Source organism: Ips typographus, linkage group LG9 (assembly GCF_016097725.1).
Source record: "Ips typographus isolate SLU linkage group LG9, UJ_Ityp_2.0, whole genome shotgun sequence".
In the NCBI taxonomy this organism is placed as follows: Eukaryota; Metazoa; Arthropoda; class Insecta; order Coleoptera; family Curculionidae; genus Ips; species Ips typographus.
In genome coordinates this window covers 4,747,254-4,766,190 of record NC_138430.1, presented here as the reverse complement: position 1 = coordinate 4,766,190, position 18,937 = coordinate 4,747,254, and the positions used below count along the sequence as shown (strand labels likewise).

Sequence of the window (18,937 nt, the reverse complement as noted above, 5' to 3'; positions counted from 1 at the left end):
TCTGACACAGTTTTGCCGCCATTCCCATTGTGTCAACTGTTAAAAAGGCAAGCAAAAATTGTGGTTATGTTATTATTGTTACTTCAGGGAATATGAGGGTATTGTTTGTTTACTCCTAGTGTTTTAAAGCATTTTTAAATAGTTTATCGTCCCAAATTATCATAGTTGCAGTTTAACTAGATATAAACACGGTCGTTAAGGTATTGTGTAACGAAGACAATTCGTTTTTTCAGTTAAACTGGTTTATTGTCAATTAAACCATGTTGAGACATAGCAACAGCCCTACATCTGAAGAAAAGCTGATGGCTTACATTTACGATGATGTGGACGATAGTGATATTTTCACTTTTAAACCTTTACAGGACAATTCGAACTCTGGAGATGATAAGGTAACCTCAAAATTGTCAAAAGCCTTGAAATCTGATCTGCTATTATTATCAAATAAATGTAGTTGTGCTTAGTATGCAGAATTATTAGATAGGCTATTTACTATTTTAGGTTGTTTCATCAGAAGAACAGTTGGAGTTAATAAATGAAAACAGTGAACTAAAAGCAAAAGTAAAAATATTGGAGGAGAAGGCTAATCTGCTTGAATTGAGAATATCTGAAATTTATAAGACTGCAAAAGCAGAAATTGAACGTAAAGATCGCAGAATACGAGAACTAAATCAAGAGAAGGATGATGTTTTGTTCAGGAGGAACAGGAATGCAAACCAGTATCACAAAGGTATACATAGAGTATTAAGTTTTTTGTATTGTAATAAATAAAACTGAAATTTTGAGTTGGATCAGTATATATTTAGGTCTATAAGGAAAAGGTTTACAACCTTGTTTTGTATTGTTTTACAAACTACCCACTTGAAAATTAGTTTTTTTCTAACAGGTGCAAATAATGACTACCATCACAATCCTACAACTTACCAATCACCTGAAGTAAATTCAACAAGTTCAATCAACTGTAAATTGCATGATAAAGACAAAGAAGTAGGAAATATTAAAAAAGCTAGTTTGGAAAAACCTATATCAATAAGCTCTTCCAGAAGTGAAAGAGAAATTGAGGAAAATAGAGGTTTAACCACAAAGAATATTTCTATGATATCTTCTGCTTTAACTAGTAAACTGAGTGAAGAAATCACAAAGCCAGAGGTTGCCACTGAAACTGTTACTGAGCAAACCTCAGAAGAAAATTCCAGTCACCCTTCATCTGATGAATCTAGAAAACATGAGAAATCAGATTCACCAGATATAATTATTATTGATGATTCTGAGGAGGGTGATTCAGAAAAGTCAAAAACAGATGGCATTGAAACATTTACTGCTTGCAGTGTAGTAGTATCTAAATCAGAGCAGAAACTTGTCAACAACCACATAGATGCACAAAGTATTAAAGCCCAAGAAAAGAGGCCTGCAGCGCGAGTAACTCGAAGTAAATCAGATTATCAACCGCGACACGTTAGGACGCCTTCCCCTGACCGCGTTAAATCTCCAGTTTTTGAAAAAATGTTAAAGAGAGACACTAAAAATGACAACCAAACTTTAGACTGTAGACTCCCAGCTAGAACTCGATCAGAACATCAACGACGATTGCGCAGAACGCCTTCACCACGAAGCAATAAATTGCCGAGAACACCGCCAGATAGTCCACCTCGCAGTCGCGCTGTATTCCCAAAATCTCTAAAAAGACCAACTTCAAACAGTCCAAGCAGAAGGAAAACATCCAGATTGATTTACAATAGCCCACCTAGACGAGCAATATCACCTTATAACTCAAAAAGAACCAAATCGTCTTGCAGAGCTAATAATAGTCCAATCAGAAGAGCTAGGTCAAGATCACCTCCTAGAAGTTTTAGAGACAGAGGGCGTCCACGCTCAGTTGACAGGAAAAGATGGATGACCGACGATAACAGAAGAAGGTCACGTTCTCGCGGTAATGACACTAGAGAGCATCAACATAGAAGAGAGAGGGAAAGGAGCAGACATGTAGAAGAGGCAGTCAAAGAACGTAACTTAAAAGTAGACAGGCACGGTAACGCGATTGAAACTTACCGGGACTGGAAAAATAAAAAGTTACAAGAACAAACTACCAAAGCGAAGGAAGATGAAATGAGAATGAGCGCCGATCAGGAGTTGGCCGACTTGTTTCGAGAGGGTGGGGGGAGTGAAACACCTCTTTTTGGCAGCGAAACTGGCAGTAATTTTGACGATATCCAGTCTGACAATGAGCCTGAAAGAGTATGCAGCAGAAACAATAAAGGGTAAGAAAAGAATTTGTTTAGATTACAATTACATCAACTTAAAGTTAACTACTGTGGTAAAAACTAATCACATTGTTGTACTAAAGTTATTATAACAATCTTATACGTATTATTGTTACAATTGCCTTAGCCTCAAGTTGTCTAACATTCAACCATTGCAAAGTTTCTAACATTTTATCTATTTATAGAAGTGTACATATCTATCACAGTTTAAAATAACTTGCATTGCCTTGCAAGAGATCAATATTTTCCTCCGTACAAGATATCATAAGTGAAAAACCATAGTTAAAATGGCGGAAATATTGTATTAAATAATAAATACCATTATCAGTAAAAATTTGCACTGTGAATCCACCCCCAGATATAACTTCTGATACCGCTTGAAGAACCGTTACTTCGCGATCCTAAAACTGTACATTTGGTTTTTTTCATTATTCAACTTTAATTTGTTTTTACACAGCCAATCATACAAAATCGATTCATATTATCTACCATTTCCCAAACTTGTTTTTCTGCCATGCAAATAAGAGAATCATCTGCAAACAAATTAACAAACGACTTTCTTAAAACTGAATGCAAATCATTGATATTACCCTGAGGAACCGCACAGTCATTCCCTGTCAACTCAAATACATTATCTGTTATGTCATATTGTCGAGGTTTTTTCAAACGCTTTTGCCGTTCTAATTATCATATTATTGTAAAATTTCTTTCCTCCATTCTGTTAGTTTTGATTAATTTATATTTTTGATAAGATCAAATTACTGGGAGTGTTTTTTTATTTCTTTTGTGCAGTCTTTGACTAGGGTTATCATCATTTCTATTAATTTCTCCATTGATTACCTTGTGGATTATCTGCTTGTGATTTAGTATTGTAACGGGTTTATATAATGTAAATTTTTTACAGAAAAGGAGATGAAGCTACAGAATGTAGGACAGCTTTGAATACTAGTGAGTTATCAGAGGCAGAATTAGAAAGGTTTGTAGTTTGTAATTAAAAAAAAAGAAGTTAATCGGTAAATTATACTGTATCCATTACTCACAATACATTTCAGGATGTTACAAATAAAATTGAAAGAACTAAACTCGTCATCGTTGCATTCGGAATTTGAAACTTCCAATGTCAGTCCAAGTGATAATTTTGTTCAAATATCTCAAAGACAAGAAGAGTGTCGTAAAAGTTCATCCTTCAGTGATAACGATTTACGTACCAAACTATCGAAAAAACGCAAAAAAAGTGAGGATACAAATAATCAAAACGTTGTTGACCAGAACAAAAATGACGATGAAGAAAAACGACTGTATGGAGTAAACAATGGTGCTACCAAAACTCAACGTATTTATGGTAGTATTATTGAGGAAGCCCAGAAAATTAGAGTGAGAGAGAGTCGGCTACTCAAAAATTCGGTCACTGATTCTACCAAGATCAAGACTTCCAACATTATCCAAGTCGAAGAATCAAACCCGGTAGAGAAAAACAAGAAAAAAATTGGTATTGACGACTATAAAAAGCGAAATGAGGGTAAACATTCCGCTGACGATCTTCAGCAAGAGCCAACTGACCAAAAACCTCATTTAACTCAACCTGAGAAACCAACAAAAGTTAAGGAAACTCTCCCAGTCAGTCCTGCAACCGAGAAAATTAACAACACTGACACATTACCTGACAAACCTTATCAACGTATCAGAATAATCGAGGACAGAGTGGTTTCATGTGCCAAAACGGTGGTAAAGCAAACAACCGAAGCTGATTTAGTCACATCTGTTCAAACAGAATCTAAACAGGACATAGAAATTGACATTGAGGTTGAAAGTAATAGTTTGCCCGGTTCCGGTCAGGATAAAGGTAGTTTCCTGAATGATTTCGATTTCAGTCTGTCTGAAGATGAATTCATTGAGAAGAAAAGTGCAATTGCGCAGGGCAGGTATGTGAATTTAGTCTTAGTTTTGTTAATTGTGGTCAAACAAGTTGGTTTCAGTGTGGACGAAAATAAACCAAATGGTCAAGTTGAGCAGAACATCACTCAGGAAAGGTAGTTTTATTTTTTTTAAATTCTGGAACAGTTATTTTGAACTACTTTGTCTTTAGTAGGCCTGAAAATGTTAGCCAGAAAGTGGAAAAGGAAAGTTTAGTAATACAAAGCAGGTTTGTAATTTAGCCTTTTTGTAAAAAGTTCCTTAATCATTTCCTATTAAAGCTCAAAACAAATTGCCACTAATGACCCAACTAATAAAAATTTGAAGACTGCACCAACAGTAAAGGAACCAAAAGAGCAGGAAAGCAACGAACCAGAAACAGAATGTATAGAAAACATTCAGGAAGCCATCCATAAGAGTACTATAAATCCAGAACCGGCTACTATTATCAGGTACTTTGTATTTGCTACAGTTAGCAGTTTAGTTGAATTAGTTGTTGTATTCAGGACCGCGCAATTAAATACGGAAGAACTGCAAAAGTGTTTGGAAGACGATGACGACAGTGTGGCCAAAAGTAATAACGTTAAACCAAAAACAGTACGCGAACAAATCATTTTACTGTTTGGCAGTGACTCCCCTGCCACTCCAGAGTAAGTTTATTTAAATCAAACCTAAAACTTGTTATATAATAAGTTTTTAGAATAAAAAAAGCGACCAAACCTAGAAAGACTGAAGCACAAAAGGCCTGTAGAAACTTAACCAATTTGGGCGAGGACAGTACAAAGTTTATTAAAGCCAAAGCAAATGAAAATGAATCATTCAGGGTGAGAGATAAAGCCTCTAAAACAAAAGAAGTGCCTGAAATAACACAGTTGAAAAGCGAGGAGAAAGAAAGTGAAACATGTCCTGTTTTTTGCAACAATCCAAATTAGTAAGTAATTTTTTTTATGTCAAAATTAGTGGACATTACTAAGAATTAGTAAGAAATAGTAGGCATTGCCGGTAAATTAGTGAGCATTGTTGGGGAATTATTTAATTAGTAATTTGAAACCATAACCACTAACCAATCAACTTTTATATCTGGAAAGCCCATTTTATTGGCTATTCTTTGACATGTAAAAACTTATACACAAGGTATACCAGAAACACTTTTTGAATGTTTAAGGGCTAATTTGACCCTGGAAAGTTAGGAAAAAGATGTCACGTGACCTACAAGTCCTGTCACGACGAAATGGTTGGAGAATTCTTAAAAAAATCTTAAAAAGAGTCAATTTTGCCTGAAACATTGATGAGCCACTATCCTAATGGATTTTGCGTTAGCTTGGCCACTTAGTGCAAGCGAAAATCGACCTTAATAATTTTTTTTGGTATAATTTTGCTATGGTTTTGAATTTGAGAATCACCGTGCTACGTTTGTACCAAATATCAGAGCCGTACCTGTCCGATTTTTTTTTAAATCTCTCATAGGAATTAGAGTGGTAACAGTCAAGAAAAACATGGGCCGCATTCGTTTTTTTCTCCATGGAGCGAGCAGAGCGTTTTTGACGTCACAATGATGTAATTTGACAGTTGGTCAAATTATGGTTTTCCCAAATTCCGTCATCGTGACGTCAAAAAAGCTCCATGGAGCGTGAAAACGAATGCGGCCTCAGTCAAATTTGACGCTCTCTGGCGGCCAAACACAAGCCGCCATATTTTTGAAATCCATTGACATTTTGACGTACAACTTAAGCTAAGTTGAGGTTTGAATGTGACAGATATGGTGCAAAATAACACAGTCCAAACTAAAATTATTTAAGCTGTCCTTAATATCAATTTAGCCAATCTTGTGGAAGGAACATTAGACTCCAGTTGTTGGAAATTATTAAGAATTAGTGAGGCAGTCTTTTCCCTCTCTATTTATTATTGTTGTTTCAGCATCCCTGTATCACCAAACAGTCGTAAACAACTGGCCGATTATATTGAAAAAGGCAAAAAACACCAACCCGACAAGGAAGAAACTAAAGAAGAAGACAACGAGGAAGAACCTCTAGACGAGACTAATGACGAGAAAAAATCATCCAAAGGGTATAAGCGTAAGCCGTTCAAAATAAAAATGCCTTTTCCAAATCAAGAAGGCAAGAAACAGTCAAATGATTCCAAAAAAAGGAAACGTCCAGCCAAGCCTAAAACCAAAAATCCTAAAAGTGAAATAACTGAACCGGAGGATGATTCTTTTACCGCTACTATCAAAAACATAGTGGAAGCCGAAAAGAGAAAGTGCACTAAACCAAAGAAGAAGAAATCTTCAAAGAAACTGGAACAAACTGACCCTACTTTGCCAGGCTGTGATGAAGTAAAATGTAACGACTCGTTAAAAGAGAAGTCTTTAAAACGAATAACACCAATTAAAGTGGGTGAAGTGTCTGGGGATATTTTGATAACGTCTAATAAACGTAAATTAATAAATACTAAAGAGCAGAGGCCAGAGAAAATCCAAAAAATCGACACTGGTACATCGCAAACATCCAATCAATCCCCTCTTCCTCATATGGAGGAGATGCTGAAGCACTTGGAGCGAAAAGCCACTCCTCCCACTGATTCCACTTTGATTGTTGAGCAGAAAACTAGCTACGTTTACACTAATATCCACAACAGTACCAAACTTCCCAGAGTCCCTTCAAGCGTCGCCGAGTCTACCCCTCTTGAATCATTGTTGGACAACACAATAAATCAAATACATCTGGACTCTAAAGATGTGTCAATGTTAGGGTCAAATGAGAGAGTAATTTTTGATAACATCCAGGAGTATTTGGGTGATAAGAGTCTAGCCACGTTTGATACAGTGGACAAGACTCTAAACGTCCACAATAAGATTAAGGAATGTTCCAGCCACTTTGATTTTTCCAATATGTTGCAAAAGTCCGTGACAACTTCCACTCCTCTTAAACAAGACGGTTTGACAACGTCGAAAATGACCAAAACTTACCTGACGTCACCTTTAAAACGGGACAAACGCAGAAGAATTGCTATTAAGGTGGTTGACCTGCCCAAGATGTAGTAGAAACGACTCAATTAAGTTTCTGGCTGTGATAGAGCATCCGTTGTAACGGGGTAATAATTTAGTTTAGTTTCTTTGCATTAGTTATGTCAACGTGTTTAGTAAAATTTCAGTTATTGTTACAAAATTGTGAGATTTCGTAGCTTGTCCGGTACAATACGTAATAATCTATCCAATGTACGGAGTTAACTAAGTTTGAATTCAAATGGATACGTTTTTTTTTAATTGTTAACCTAGTTTAAATGTAATTTTTTCAAATACATTTTTTTTGTCCTAAGCTTGTTTAAACTTAAAAAAAAACCTGGGAAATTGGGTAAAAAAAAAATGATTTTTTAACTGTGACATTAAACTTTATTTACCATCAAAAATGATGTGCAAAACAACAGCGAACTGGTTGACGGAGAAAAATTTATCCAAACAATGTCTAAATAGAATTTTATGTAAACAAACTATTACACCTATTAAGTAATGTGTATTTAGCAAAATTGTGTGCACCAAAACACGCACCGACAATATCACATGCCCAGATGTTGAAAGTTATCTGCCCCAATTTGTACTCATGTTTCTAAAAACTTGTCAAGTATAATTCGATATGTTGACCAGGGCAGATAGCGCAAGTTATATAATTTTAGAATTTCAACAACTATCTAATTTGCGCTGAACCTCAAAAGTTGTAAAGCACCATTAAAATTACATCTTAAAAAGTAAAAATTATTATGTACAGACAATAAAAAATGTTAAAACATTGCACGTGTCTAATTATATTCTTTTTGGCAATAAAAATAAATTTTTATTGCAAAAAAAATCAATTAGTAAAAATTGCAACGTAGTTCGATAATATGTAGGTCTTAATTATTAAACATAAAAAAAAACAATTGCTACCTCAGTTAGTACTTACTTAAGAAATAAACAAATATGGCCACATATGACAAGGTTTGTTTTTTGACAGCTACACAAATAACAATTCACAATAAGGGGTTTGTCAAAATAGATAAATTGGCGGTGAAGCAAGAAACAATCGCAGTTTCAAGTGTAAATATATTATTTTTTATATCTGCGTCAAACGACCATAAACTCTCTCTGTCATCAGTATAATATAGATACTTTGGTCAAATTGAACCCACCGTTAACCCAAAAAAGGTGTCCAATTTAAAATAATGTGAATATGGAATTGGAGATTGCCCTACTTCAAGTTCAGTCAGTATTTTCAGAAACCCTAAACAACATGAAATTGATAAAATAACTAGAGCTAGAAGAAAGCTAGAAAATTGCGGTTTTCGCTGTCTGATGTAGTATTTAGTTTACTTGATTTTGACATTATTTTTTAGTAATTCTCTGCAAAAAGCGCCACCTGTCGATGAAAGGAAACAACTTTCAATAATTATTTATAGTGCATCTAATGCCACTATTATTTGGACACCCTGTACATACATAATTTTCAACTCGACACCCTGTTTAGTTTAATTTTATTTGTCAAGCTCCAACTGATTAAAAAACTACCCATAAAAATTCACAAACTACATTATGCCTTATTTGTTAAACCATAAAAAGACTTATATTTAAAATTTGTTCAAAAACAAACTAAATTACGTCAATATTATTATAGTTAAGTTCGGTTATTTCTCGCTAGAAGAAGCAGATTTAAAAATTTGACAACTGTCACGTGACAGCCCATTATGTACGGTTTAGCGCAGTCACGTAGTCAGATTATCGTCTTATTGGTGAAAAGAGGAATAACCGAACTTAATAGTTTATGTTATAGTCGTAGGAATTAATTCGCCCGTTGGACGACATTGTTGTTTAACTAATAAGTACAGTTGATGACTTACAACGACTGAATTAATGCCGACGACTATACAGTTGTCGCTCGAACTATTGAGCAACAAATTACGTCCGCCCCCATCACAATCGTCAAATCACAGTTTAAAATTACATCTGCTTAATCCATGTCATAATTAGGCACTACAACAGCCAACAAGTAACCTTAATGAGCTAAGTTTAATACCATTAATAAATCTTTTTTACAATTAGCATTCTTGCTCCACCGACCAACACCTAAAAACTTCCACACTCGGTCGGACAAAAGAAATGGCGATCCAAGCGACTAAACTTCTGATTTATTCGCTTATCTGTGACTGTAGCCTCCATTAAACACGTTGAGATCGTTTAGATCGAGTCCCACGTAACTCGACTCGTCCATCATGGGATCGAAATAGTCCCCGAGAGCGGGAGGTCCAGTTGCCACAGTGTTCACTGAACCCGCGTAACTGCAAACAGAACATAACCAGACTTAATTTTAGTTAAACAAAAAACTTAATTAGGTTGTGCTGGTTGCAACACAGACTTAACCATTCTAGTTTATGTTATACCATGCGTATGTTTTTGTGCTTTAAAAAATGATTTTTTACCCAATGGAGTTGCATGATTACCAAAGGGAAGAAATAACACTCAGTCGTTTCCACAATACTTTACTTCAGCCTTCAAGAACTAAGGCCTGCTCAACCATACATAGAAATCTTATTTCTAGAAGGGGATAGACAGTGAGACTTATGTTATAACAAAAGTGTACTTAAAGGGAAAACTTAAACACCGAAATTACATACTAAGTTAGTCCAGTTAAAAATTAATTCAAACTAAAGAAAACTCATTTTGTTCGGGCTGGGGCCTTAAGAGAAGAGATGGTCAAAAAGAAATATAAATCTCTCCCCTTAAAGGCCATCCCCAGCCCCAACAAAGTGGGTTTTCTTTAGTTTTAATTAATATTCTTTTAAGTCAATTAATTTAGTATGTAGTGTCGGTTAAATTAACCTTTTTAAGCGCCACTTCTATGTCCGAAACTGGTTGAGCAGGCCTTAATTCTTGAAGGCTGAAATGACACATGTGTGTGGTTCCTTCCCTTTGGTAAATTTATTTATGTAAAACTAATCTTAAGGCTACGGCCACACTAGCGTGTTTTCACGCTGCATTTAAGCGTGACAAAACGCAACTAAAATAGGCAGGCTGGAGAAGTATGTAACGTTTGTAAATGTGGTAACGTTTTTGCAGAGGGGCAGCACCTATTGTAGCAAAAATGGGCTTGGACCTATTTTTGCTGCGTGTTCTTACGCTTTTCTCTGGCCACACTAGCAGGTAAAAACGCAAAACATAAATAAGCTATTTGTTTTTCAATTAGAGATAACGAGAAGATATTTCTTGAGTGGACCATGTAATACTCTTGATTAATCTTTTACTAGTTATTGGATGAATCCAGTATTTTTTTGTCTTCGGCGACGAAAAGTAGTCGTAATAGTAAAAAGTATTTATGACAGATTTATTTAAACAAATTTTGAATGGACCCATAATGGAACAGGTATATCAATATACACTATGTAAAATAGACCTTTACACAATAAGGAAGACTGCAATTTTTTACACGCAGTGGGGCCACGTCCTAGCGATATTTCAAGCAGCGAAAAAACAAGCGCTTATTTTAGCGAAAAAAAAACGCTAGTGTAGCTGTAACCTTAAACATCAATGCCCAATTAAAAGCTAAAATAATTTGGACCAGTCTTTTAAAACTACTTTCGTAAAAGGATTTTGATCCCAATTTGGCGTTTTCAACTGTGTCCTGTAGCATTACAGTTCGTAATAAGAAAAGCCAATTTGGTTTGCCCAAAAATCTGTCATGCAACCATTTAAAATTTAAACCAACAAAATACATTACTTAGTATGTGTGTAAGCGCATACGCATGACACGAGTAGTTACAAAACAGTAAATTTCACGTTAAGAGAGACACATTGCAAATCAATGCTCTCAACAAAGATGAAAATAACTGATCAGTCTGTCGGAGCGGATGCGACGACATTGGACAGTTAACCGTAAGACCAACTGTCAGATGACGTCACATTGGCACCAGCACACTCATAGTTATAAAAAAACAAAAAATGAAAAACACAATAACCATATAAATGACATAAGCAGCTAAAAGGCAAATGTAAAAACAAATGTGTCTGGTTATGTCTGTTTTGCAGCATGCTCAATAGAAATATGCACAGGCAGTGAATACGTAATTTATCCAAAAAACTTAAAACACACTAGATATTTTAATTTAGGTAAAAATGATTTAAAATAAAAACTTCACTGCCTGCACACCAGAAACAATAAAACAGGATGAATGCAAAAAACCCACTAAAATCATAATATAGTTTATTGCGTAACTTAACAGGCTAGAACCATGTATTAAAGCAATTAGTTAAAGAAACACTCAAGTAAAAAAAAAGCTCAATATAAAAACGTGTAGAAAAATATTCTCACAAACAAATTAATTGCATGTTTGGCTTGTAAAAGAGCCTTAACTTCTTATATCACTATTATTTCGTGTAAAGCATATGTTAATTAAAACTAAGTAGCTCTGCTTAAAGATCAAGCACGCTCCGAAAACTACAAAAATAGAGAAGCCAAAATTAATAGGCTGACGTCTTGGTTCTGATTAAGTCAACACAAAAATGCCTGATAGTGAATGTAAATTTTGAAACGGTAATTTTTAATGATTGTTAAAGACAATTTACTTAATAAGAACATAAGAAAATATCGTCATACCTGCTCGCCACTGATGGTGTGTCTCGCATTGTGTCGGGACTCATAAAAGCCGCGTGTTGAGGCGTATTGTTATGACAGCTGTTGGGCAACTGTACCTGATTTACGAGGGTCGTCTTAACGTATCCAGTTGGCGTTTGATGATCTGAAATCAAGAACATTACATCAAAACTATCATATGTCACTTCTAAATGTGCTGCACAGTTTTGGCTTTCTCTCTTAAACTTCACACTCACAAACAGCTGAACTACAACGTTCTACAATCTAAATGCAATATACGGAGTAACACCAAATAACTATCCTATTGCTTACTCTAAATTTTGTTAAAAGGCCTTACAATTACAATCATACCTTGAAAGGGAGTGTAATATTTTTGAAAAAACCACTTCTTTTGGAGTGTCTGGGTATAAAATTTGCAAATTATCCAAATCGTGGATGCGATCCGCCAATGAACGAACAGCAAAGTCCTTAGACGTGTTCGGTATGATACTATAAACTTCTTGAGTGCCTGAAATAAAAGAGATAGATATAAATATGCGAAGGTTAGTTTTAAAAAAAACCAAACTTACTAGACGTCCAAGCAATTGTAATGCCACCAAGTTCACTGTCCGAAAAACGCAAAATAAAAGTTCCAGGCGCACATGTGGACAGCAATTCTTCAGCCTGACGTTTTTTCACGAATCCCATAATAGCCCTGTAACAACCCGCGTTTAGCACACAGTTTTTAAGCTTAAAATGACTTATACACTTACCCGTCAACCCAAGGTCCACGCAAATGTTCCCTCGTGAGCTTCATAATTGCGAAAAACCATTCCCAGAAGGTAAAATTTCGATCAGTCAATGGTTCTTTGCAGAATTGAGCCCAACTGAGCATCGCGTTACTGCTTTCGTTGTAATTACCGCGGAAAGCTTTATCGGCCAAAAACCGTAAATTTTCTTCGGTCAATCCGCGACCGGTGGCCCATTTGAATTTTTGAGACAAGGTTTCCTTTACTTTTACCCACGGAATCTAAATGAAACGACATAAACATGAATTCCCAATTTACATTAATAGGGTTCAAGACTCACCTTGTCTGGCACTTGAAACGGGGTTCGTCCAGGTTCACTAAAAGCATTGTCCCAAGTGACTGTAGCCCAAGCGTGCGGTTCCTGATTGCCGTGAACAATGACAACGGTCGGCAAACTCAAAGTCCACACCTATAAATATTTTGTAGTTTCTGCCTTTTCTAGTAGAAAATAATTACATACCTGGAACATTAGTTCACCGCCTCCAATGCTGAACCGAGATTCAAAAAATAGCGAGAACTTCTCGTCCATTACGCTTTCAGTACCTTTCTTCTCGGCTCGTTTGATTTTTTTCAATTGCATATTTCTAAAGCTGACGGATAACTGTCTAGTCGTTTGCTGGTATTCCATGGTACCTAATAATACACCACAAAGTATATATAATTTTGTTGTTCCACACCAATGTCTTTTTCTAGTAACTAGAACAGACTTTCTAGGACTCACCTGTGTTGTTGAGAATTTCTCCGGAACTCTCGCCTTTAAGCAGCTTGTCGTTTTGCAACAAAACGTTGGCCTGGGCCTCCGATATGATAGTCACTTTGACTTGCGGAGGATTCATGTGTACATTGAGCTTTCCTCCCACTAACAGTCGAACTGTGGCCGTGAATCTGGAAAGAATATCAATAGTTACGAAAACTACCGTAAAATCAACGATTAAAAAAAAGCCATACCGAGTATTGGTCTTCATGACTTGAGGTGGTTGCTTTTCGATTATAAAAGTAGAAGTGACTAGCGAGGAAAGTAGCTGAGTCATCTCTGATAAAATCGTAGGAAGAACATCGCCAGGACGATCCAAAGGCAACTTGGACTTTAGTCTTTCCACTTCTTTGATTTGCTCCCGGTTGTGCCAGATCAGTTCTGCAAGACTCTCGCACCTATGCAAATAAAAAATTTATAGAAATCGTGAACAAACACTGTAGAAAATTCAATTACCAGTCTTGGATCTGGTCCAGGTTACTGTTAAATGGGACTCCGTTACCGGATAATTGTTGTTCGCGTTTCCATCGTATCAGTTCGTCGTCGATAATTTGGCTTTGCAATTGAGCCAAACTTTGATAAGTTTGTCTGAGTTTTTCGGTGATTTTAATGCGCAACTCCATAAGTCCGGCCACCTGAAATACATTTTTCGTTACTTCAATACTTTATCGAAATCGTAATAACACTAACCCTTCGATTTAAATCTTGTTCCAACACTTCTTTTCTGGTGACATATTGTAATGTCTGTGGGTCTTGCTGGCCAGTTTGATTCTTGAGCTGTTGCAGATGTGCTACAAAAATATGACACTTAGTAACTTTAAGTTTTAAAATTGAAAATTTCAATTTACCGTTAACTTTAGTGCATTCGTGGTACTGTAACGCGAAAGCTTCTTGGTCTTGCTCAAGCTTTCTTGTGTCTTCAGCAGTAGCCTATATAAAAAATCATATAGAGTAACAAATATTGGTTAATCAAAAAGTCAATATACACTTCATTCATAATGATGAGAAAAAAATGCATATTTTAAGATAACTATATCAATGGAATGAGTCAAACTGCACGTAGCAAATCAAATATTAGGTACCATAAATTTTATTTACCTGAGTCATTCGTCTCAAAGCATCAAGTCTATTCAAAATTTCGGTGGCGGAATTGGAAATTGCAAGGGTCGGTGCCATCCCCATAAAATCAGCGCCGGCCGCTTGTAGGTACTTCATTTCGGTTGCCAAACACTGCCGAATGAACGTAAACAAATTCGTCGGGTTCTCACTGCAAAACGGAAATGACGAACGTAAAATTTTGGGTGCGATTATTTTGCTACTGATAAGAAATCACTTAAAATTGTGAGTTTTATACTACTGCCTCCCCACTATTGTGTTGCAACAGGAGATTTATGAATGTACAGGGTGACCTAATTTGCCTGTTTTTATATGGAAACTGCCAGAACCATTAAACAATTTAAAAATCAAAAAGGTATTGGGAAGGTACTTTTTCAAGGTGAGTTTCTTTCTCGTTATTTATGTTTTCTTCTCAGTTGTTATGAGAGTTTGGTGAAAATAGCTTTTACATTATTAAGGCACTTTTTTACGTAGATTACGATTATGTTAATATTACTTTTATAAATTCACTATTTCTTACGTTAGTGAGTTACAAACTAAACTTCTACTTTTTTAAATGCGAGTAATATTTTATTTTTACCTCGCCAGAAATTTTTTTTTTAAATAATAATGTTTAAATAACATTTGCTCTGTACCCCATAAAACCAACGAAAAGTACCCACCCTGTATGAACAACTATCAAAAACGCAAAAAAAGATCAGAGCAAAACAACATGATATAATGTAACAAAAATATTTCACTTGTGCCGTGTGTAATCTATTTTGAAAATTCCACTACTTTATTAGTGCTATATGAAAAATGATGTCATGCAGTATTGTGCAATAATAATGCGCATAAAATCGTTAAAAAAAATTATGCACAAAAGACATAATAAATCATCAATATCAATTATTGCTCAATTATCACCCAGTGAGGTTAGAATTTTGGCCTGTATGGGGGGCATACTATCAAAACAAAGCTGTCTTATCTGCGAATCCTTTATGCGTCGCAAAAAAACAGTAATTCTACTTTATTGTAAAATTAGCTACTAAGTCGTCACACATAAAAGAAAATGTTTAGAAAGTTCTTTGGTAAGTAAATTTCAATAAAATAAACCCATTTAACACGATTTAATTGGTAGTTTTAAGGAATTTTAATTGAAACGTATAACAAATTACTCAGTTTCTTTAAAGTTACCCAAAATAAATACTAATGCAAAATCTAATAAGATCCTTACTGTAAGAAAGTACCTACTAACCCTGACAGTCCACAATGTATTGAAAAGGTTGATTTACCAGAAAAAGTAAATAATTTCCCAGAAAGTAATATATTTGCTGGAGATTAGATTAGAAAAGTTGAAATTGGCAAAAAACCACCAAACATGTGAATTGAAACTGGTAACATTTTGTTCATCAACATAATTACAATAATATTGATTAATAGACACTGCAGTAATTACCAATGTAGTACAATAGATTTTACTAAAATCTGCTTAAATAATACATATGCTACAATAGTAGCAAATGTGTCAATATTAATAATTATATGTAGTACAACAAGGGTGAAAAAGATGTTCCTATCGGACGAGGACGATATGGACAATTCGCCCCAGTTTTACAGGCTATTTTTTCTAGGACTAATTGGAATTACTTACCAAATTTCACACAAATAAACTCTCAATGTTTGAAACGTTTCCGTGTTTACATTATCACTTTTGACGCAGCCAAAGTTTATTATTTAACACACGCTGAAGATTGTCTGTGATTGGTCTAAATTTTTATGCACGCTGAAGATTGTCTAGGATTCTGTATTCGTTCGACCGTTGGCAATTGCCTACCTATCCGTTCTCTCAACTGTTAACGAATGAACCAATATCCCTGTAGGAGTAGAAAGAAAATGTAATTTTTACCTGTTTATTTAGCAGATTTATTGACAAGTAGTAATAAAGCCATTAACTGAACTTTTGGCTTACACTACAGAGTGGATGTATTATTGTACTAAAATTATCCCAGGTAGTGTTGTAAAACCCAAAGCAAAAACACAATGAAATAAAAGACTCCTTTTACAAAAACATTTTCTGGGCCTATCTGCATATAAATCAACCTTCAGCATAAAGTACCTACTTTTCCTTGTTTTGAAAGTAGGACGCCCTTCCTCTGGCATCTTATGTTTTACTTCCAAAAATAAACAATTTGCTTACCCTTTGATGATTGAGAATTCAAATTACCTGGTACAACCTGATTGCGATTTACAACTGTAACCACAGCCAACATAACAATCCGCATAAAATGTAAAAAGCGTAACCACTAAAAAAATTATAAACACAAAATAAATGCAGAACCTTGCAATTATTCAATTCCATGAAGTCGCGGTCAAAGAACCGAATATATTTTTTTTTATTTAGAAGACGCATGGAAATTTCTTTTGCCAGCAATTAATGTCAAACAGCAACGAATCAATTAAAACGGTGTCCTCTGTTACAAATCGATTGGGAAATTAAAAAGCTTTAGTTTGTGTGAACAAGTAAAATCACTTACCTATATCTTTGTCTAAACATTTTAGCTGCTTCTGCTAGTTTTAGTTTCGCTAGGAAATACTCTGCTGCGTCATTAGAGCCTTCTGCTCGATTTTCAATTTCTTGAATTAGCTGATTAACCAAATTTGCTATGTAGGCCTCATTGGTCGCGTTTTCTGGCGCTAATTCAATGTCTGTCCTGCATTCAACATCAACCACATTTAAACAGGCACAAATCACTTTTTTACACAAACTTACCAGAATTTTTCTTCAATAAATTGGGCCAGATAATGTCTGACTTCGATCGGAAAGTGTTCTCCGTAAATCGCTCTGATTTGTTGTAAATGTATACTATCAGGAGGGAGTTGCTGTGCTTTTGACCACAAAGCCATTTTGAAAGCTGAAGCACTATAATAAATCCATGGAAACAACATGTTTATACCAAAGAAAACACAAATCAACTGAACAGGTTGGATTTCAACAAGAAACTAACCCTCTTTGAAACTGACCTTGTTTTTGCAACAGGTATTACAAGTGGAGGGCAGTATCAGTAAAGCTATAAACTTTTATTATCTACTAGGAAATTCCTAAACAAAAATATACAGGGTGGTGATGGCTAAGATTGTCAGGCAGGTAAAAGCTTCAAATAATTAGGTTACCTCTTGTATACAAGGTGTTTCTTTCTAAGTGTCCAATATTTCACAGGGCTATTTCTCAGATATTTGAAAGTTAAAAAGTCCATATAGGCATGGGTCTGCAAGGCCTTACTTATAGAGCTGTAGGTTGTTAAAAATAAGTTTATTGAGTTTAGTAAGTAAATAATCTTGGTATTTGGGGGTTTTATTGTAACATGAGAAAGTTGATTATTAGATCTTGGTTTTGCTCTTACATGGAGAAGGGGCTAAGTAAATTAAATTTTCAAGACCCTGTAGCTTGATAAGCCTCTCATGCCTATATGGACTTTTTATGTTTAACTTTAAAAGACACACCCTGTGAAATATCCACACTTATTGGAAAACATCCTGTATATCCCTGAAGGAAGACTCCTTTTAAAATTACTTTTTTACTTGTCAAAAACTAGTTACTGCATTACTAGTTAGAGCACTAGTTACACTAAACTGTCTGTGTTTCAGTATGATTGTATTTCCCTATAACATTTTAGATTTTGAATATAATAAGGGTTTGGCATTTCAATATTTCTTCTAGACCTGGCTCTAGGCATTTTGGTCTTATTAGAATTACATACAAACAAATACAGTCAAAATAACATCTTATATGACAAACCCACCTGCTAGTAATCATTCCCAAAAGTTATTAAATTATTTTACAATGCTAATTGGTATTGATCTAAGCTTTCTTGAGTATTACTATGTCTGCTATCATAAGATAAGATTGGAATTATCACAGAAATTGCGAAAAATATCCTCTGAACACTATTCAAATGAGGATAAACAGACCAATCCCCCTTCAATACACAAACAAATACAAGTTTAAAACATACCGGAAAAATTGTCCAGAGCATCAAGAGATAGTACAACGCAAAAATCATTGATAATCAAGGTCGTGAATATGCAAGCAACGGAGTTTATTTATTTAGTATCAATAATTATTCAACATCTCTATAGACATGAGCGTACTTCTCCAGTTTGCTACGACTTACCTGGTAATGTTGCGGCTTCTGTACTACGAATGTAAACACTAGATTAACGTCGAAAGTCGTTTCTAATCTAATTTTGACCCGTAATAGATTGAATTACATTTTTTAGCGCAATCAAACAATGAAAACTGGAAGAGTCGGCCTCACGTCCGCACTGCTACAAGTCGGCGACCATTTTGTTTTACTGAAAGTCAAAATTCTGGGAATTCGACAGCGTTGCCGCTATTTATGTAGGTGGCGCCACTTAGATGTCAGCATGTAAAGGTATAAGTTCCGTGTGTTTGTCTCTCTGTTTCTACTATTCAATACCAAACAAGAATATTTATTAACCACTGTGTGA

General features: G+C 35.2%; 2 protein-coding genes across 3 annotated transcripts; one reads left to right on the top strand and one right to left on the bottom strand.

Moving 5' to 3' along the window:
* Nucleotides 1-35: 35 nt before the first annotated feature.
* On the top strand, nucleotides 36-8,410 carry LOC145733431 (uncharacterized). Of its 2 annotated transcripts, none has more exons than XM_081986249.1 (11): nucleotides 36-389; nucleotides 499-727; nucleotides 884-2,255; nucleotides 3,163-3,234; nucleotides 3,311-4,180; nucleotides 4,235-4,288; nucleotides 4,348-4,401; nucleotides 4,454-4,624; nucleotides 4,679-4,822; nucleotides 4,873-5,103; nucleotides 6,090-8,410. In XM_081986249.1, the coding sequence occupies exons 1-11, from the start codon at nucleotides 261-263 to the stop codon at nucleotides 7,210-7,212; spliced, it is 4,449 nt and encodes a 1,482-aa protein (XP_081842375.1). In that variant the 5' UTR covers nucleotides 36-260; the 3' UTR covers nucleotides 7,213-8,410. The 2 variants fall into 2 exon arrangements, with proteins under 2 accessions (XP_081842375.1, XP_081842374.1); XM_081986248.1 differs by having other exon boundaries at nucleotides 37-389; nucleotides 4,345-4,401.
* Stat92E (Signal transducer and transcription activator Stat92E) lies at nucleotides 7,541-18,772 on the bottom strand. The gene is given in 17 exon segments (XM_081986251.1): nucleotides 7,541-9,479; nucleotides 11,792-11,933; nucleotides 12,140-12,161; nucleotides 12,163-12,296; nucleotides 12,358-12,482; nucleotides 12,541-12,797; nucleotides 12,857-12,985; nucleotides 13,037-13,209; nucleotides 13,298-13,461; nucleotides 13,525-13,728; nucleotides 13,787-13,965; nucleotides 14,021-14,121; nucleotides 14,179-14,260; nucleotides 14,429-14,597; nucleotides 16,963-17,139; nucleotides 17,199-17,348; nucleotides 18,601-18,772. Coding segments are annotated over 16 exon segments (2,334 nt in total). The 5' UTR covers nucleotides 17,333-17,348; nucleotides 18,601-18,772; the 3' UTR covers nucleotides 7,541-9,337.
* Between the last annotated feature and the right edge of the window lie 165 nt (nucleotides 18,773-18,937).

What these genes read in the sequence shown, in the direction of transcription:
- LOC145733431 (XM_081986248.1), top strand. Translation starts at nt 261, where the DNA reads ATGTTGAGACATAGCAACAGCCCTACATCTGAAGAAAAGCTGATGGCT. An exon ending in CAGAACATCACTCAGGAAAG is followed by an intron (nt 4,289 to 4,344) that starts GTAGTTTTATTT and finishes CTTTGTCTTTAG; the next exon opens with TAGGCCTGAAAATGTTAGCC. An exon ending in GACTCCCCTGCCACTCCAGA is followed by an intron (nt 4,823 to 4,872) that starts GTAAGTTTATTT and finishes ATAAGTTTTTAG; the next exon opens with AATAAAAAAAGCGACCAAAC.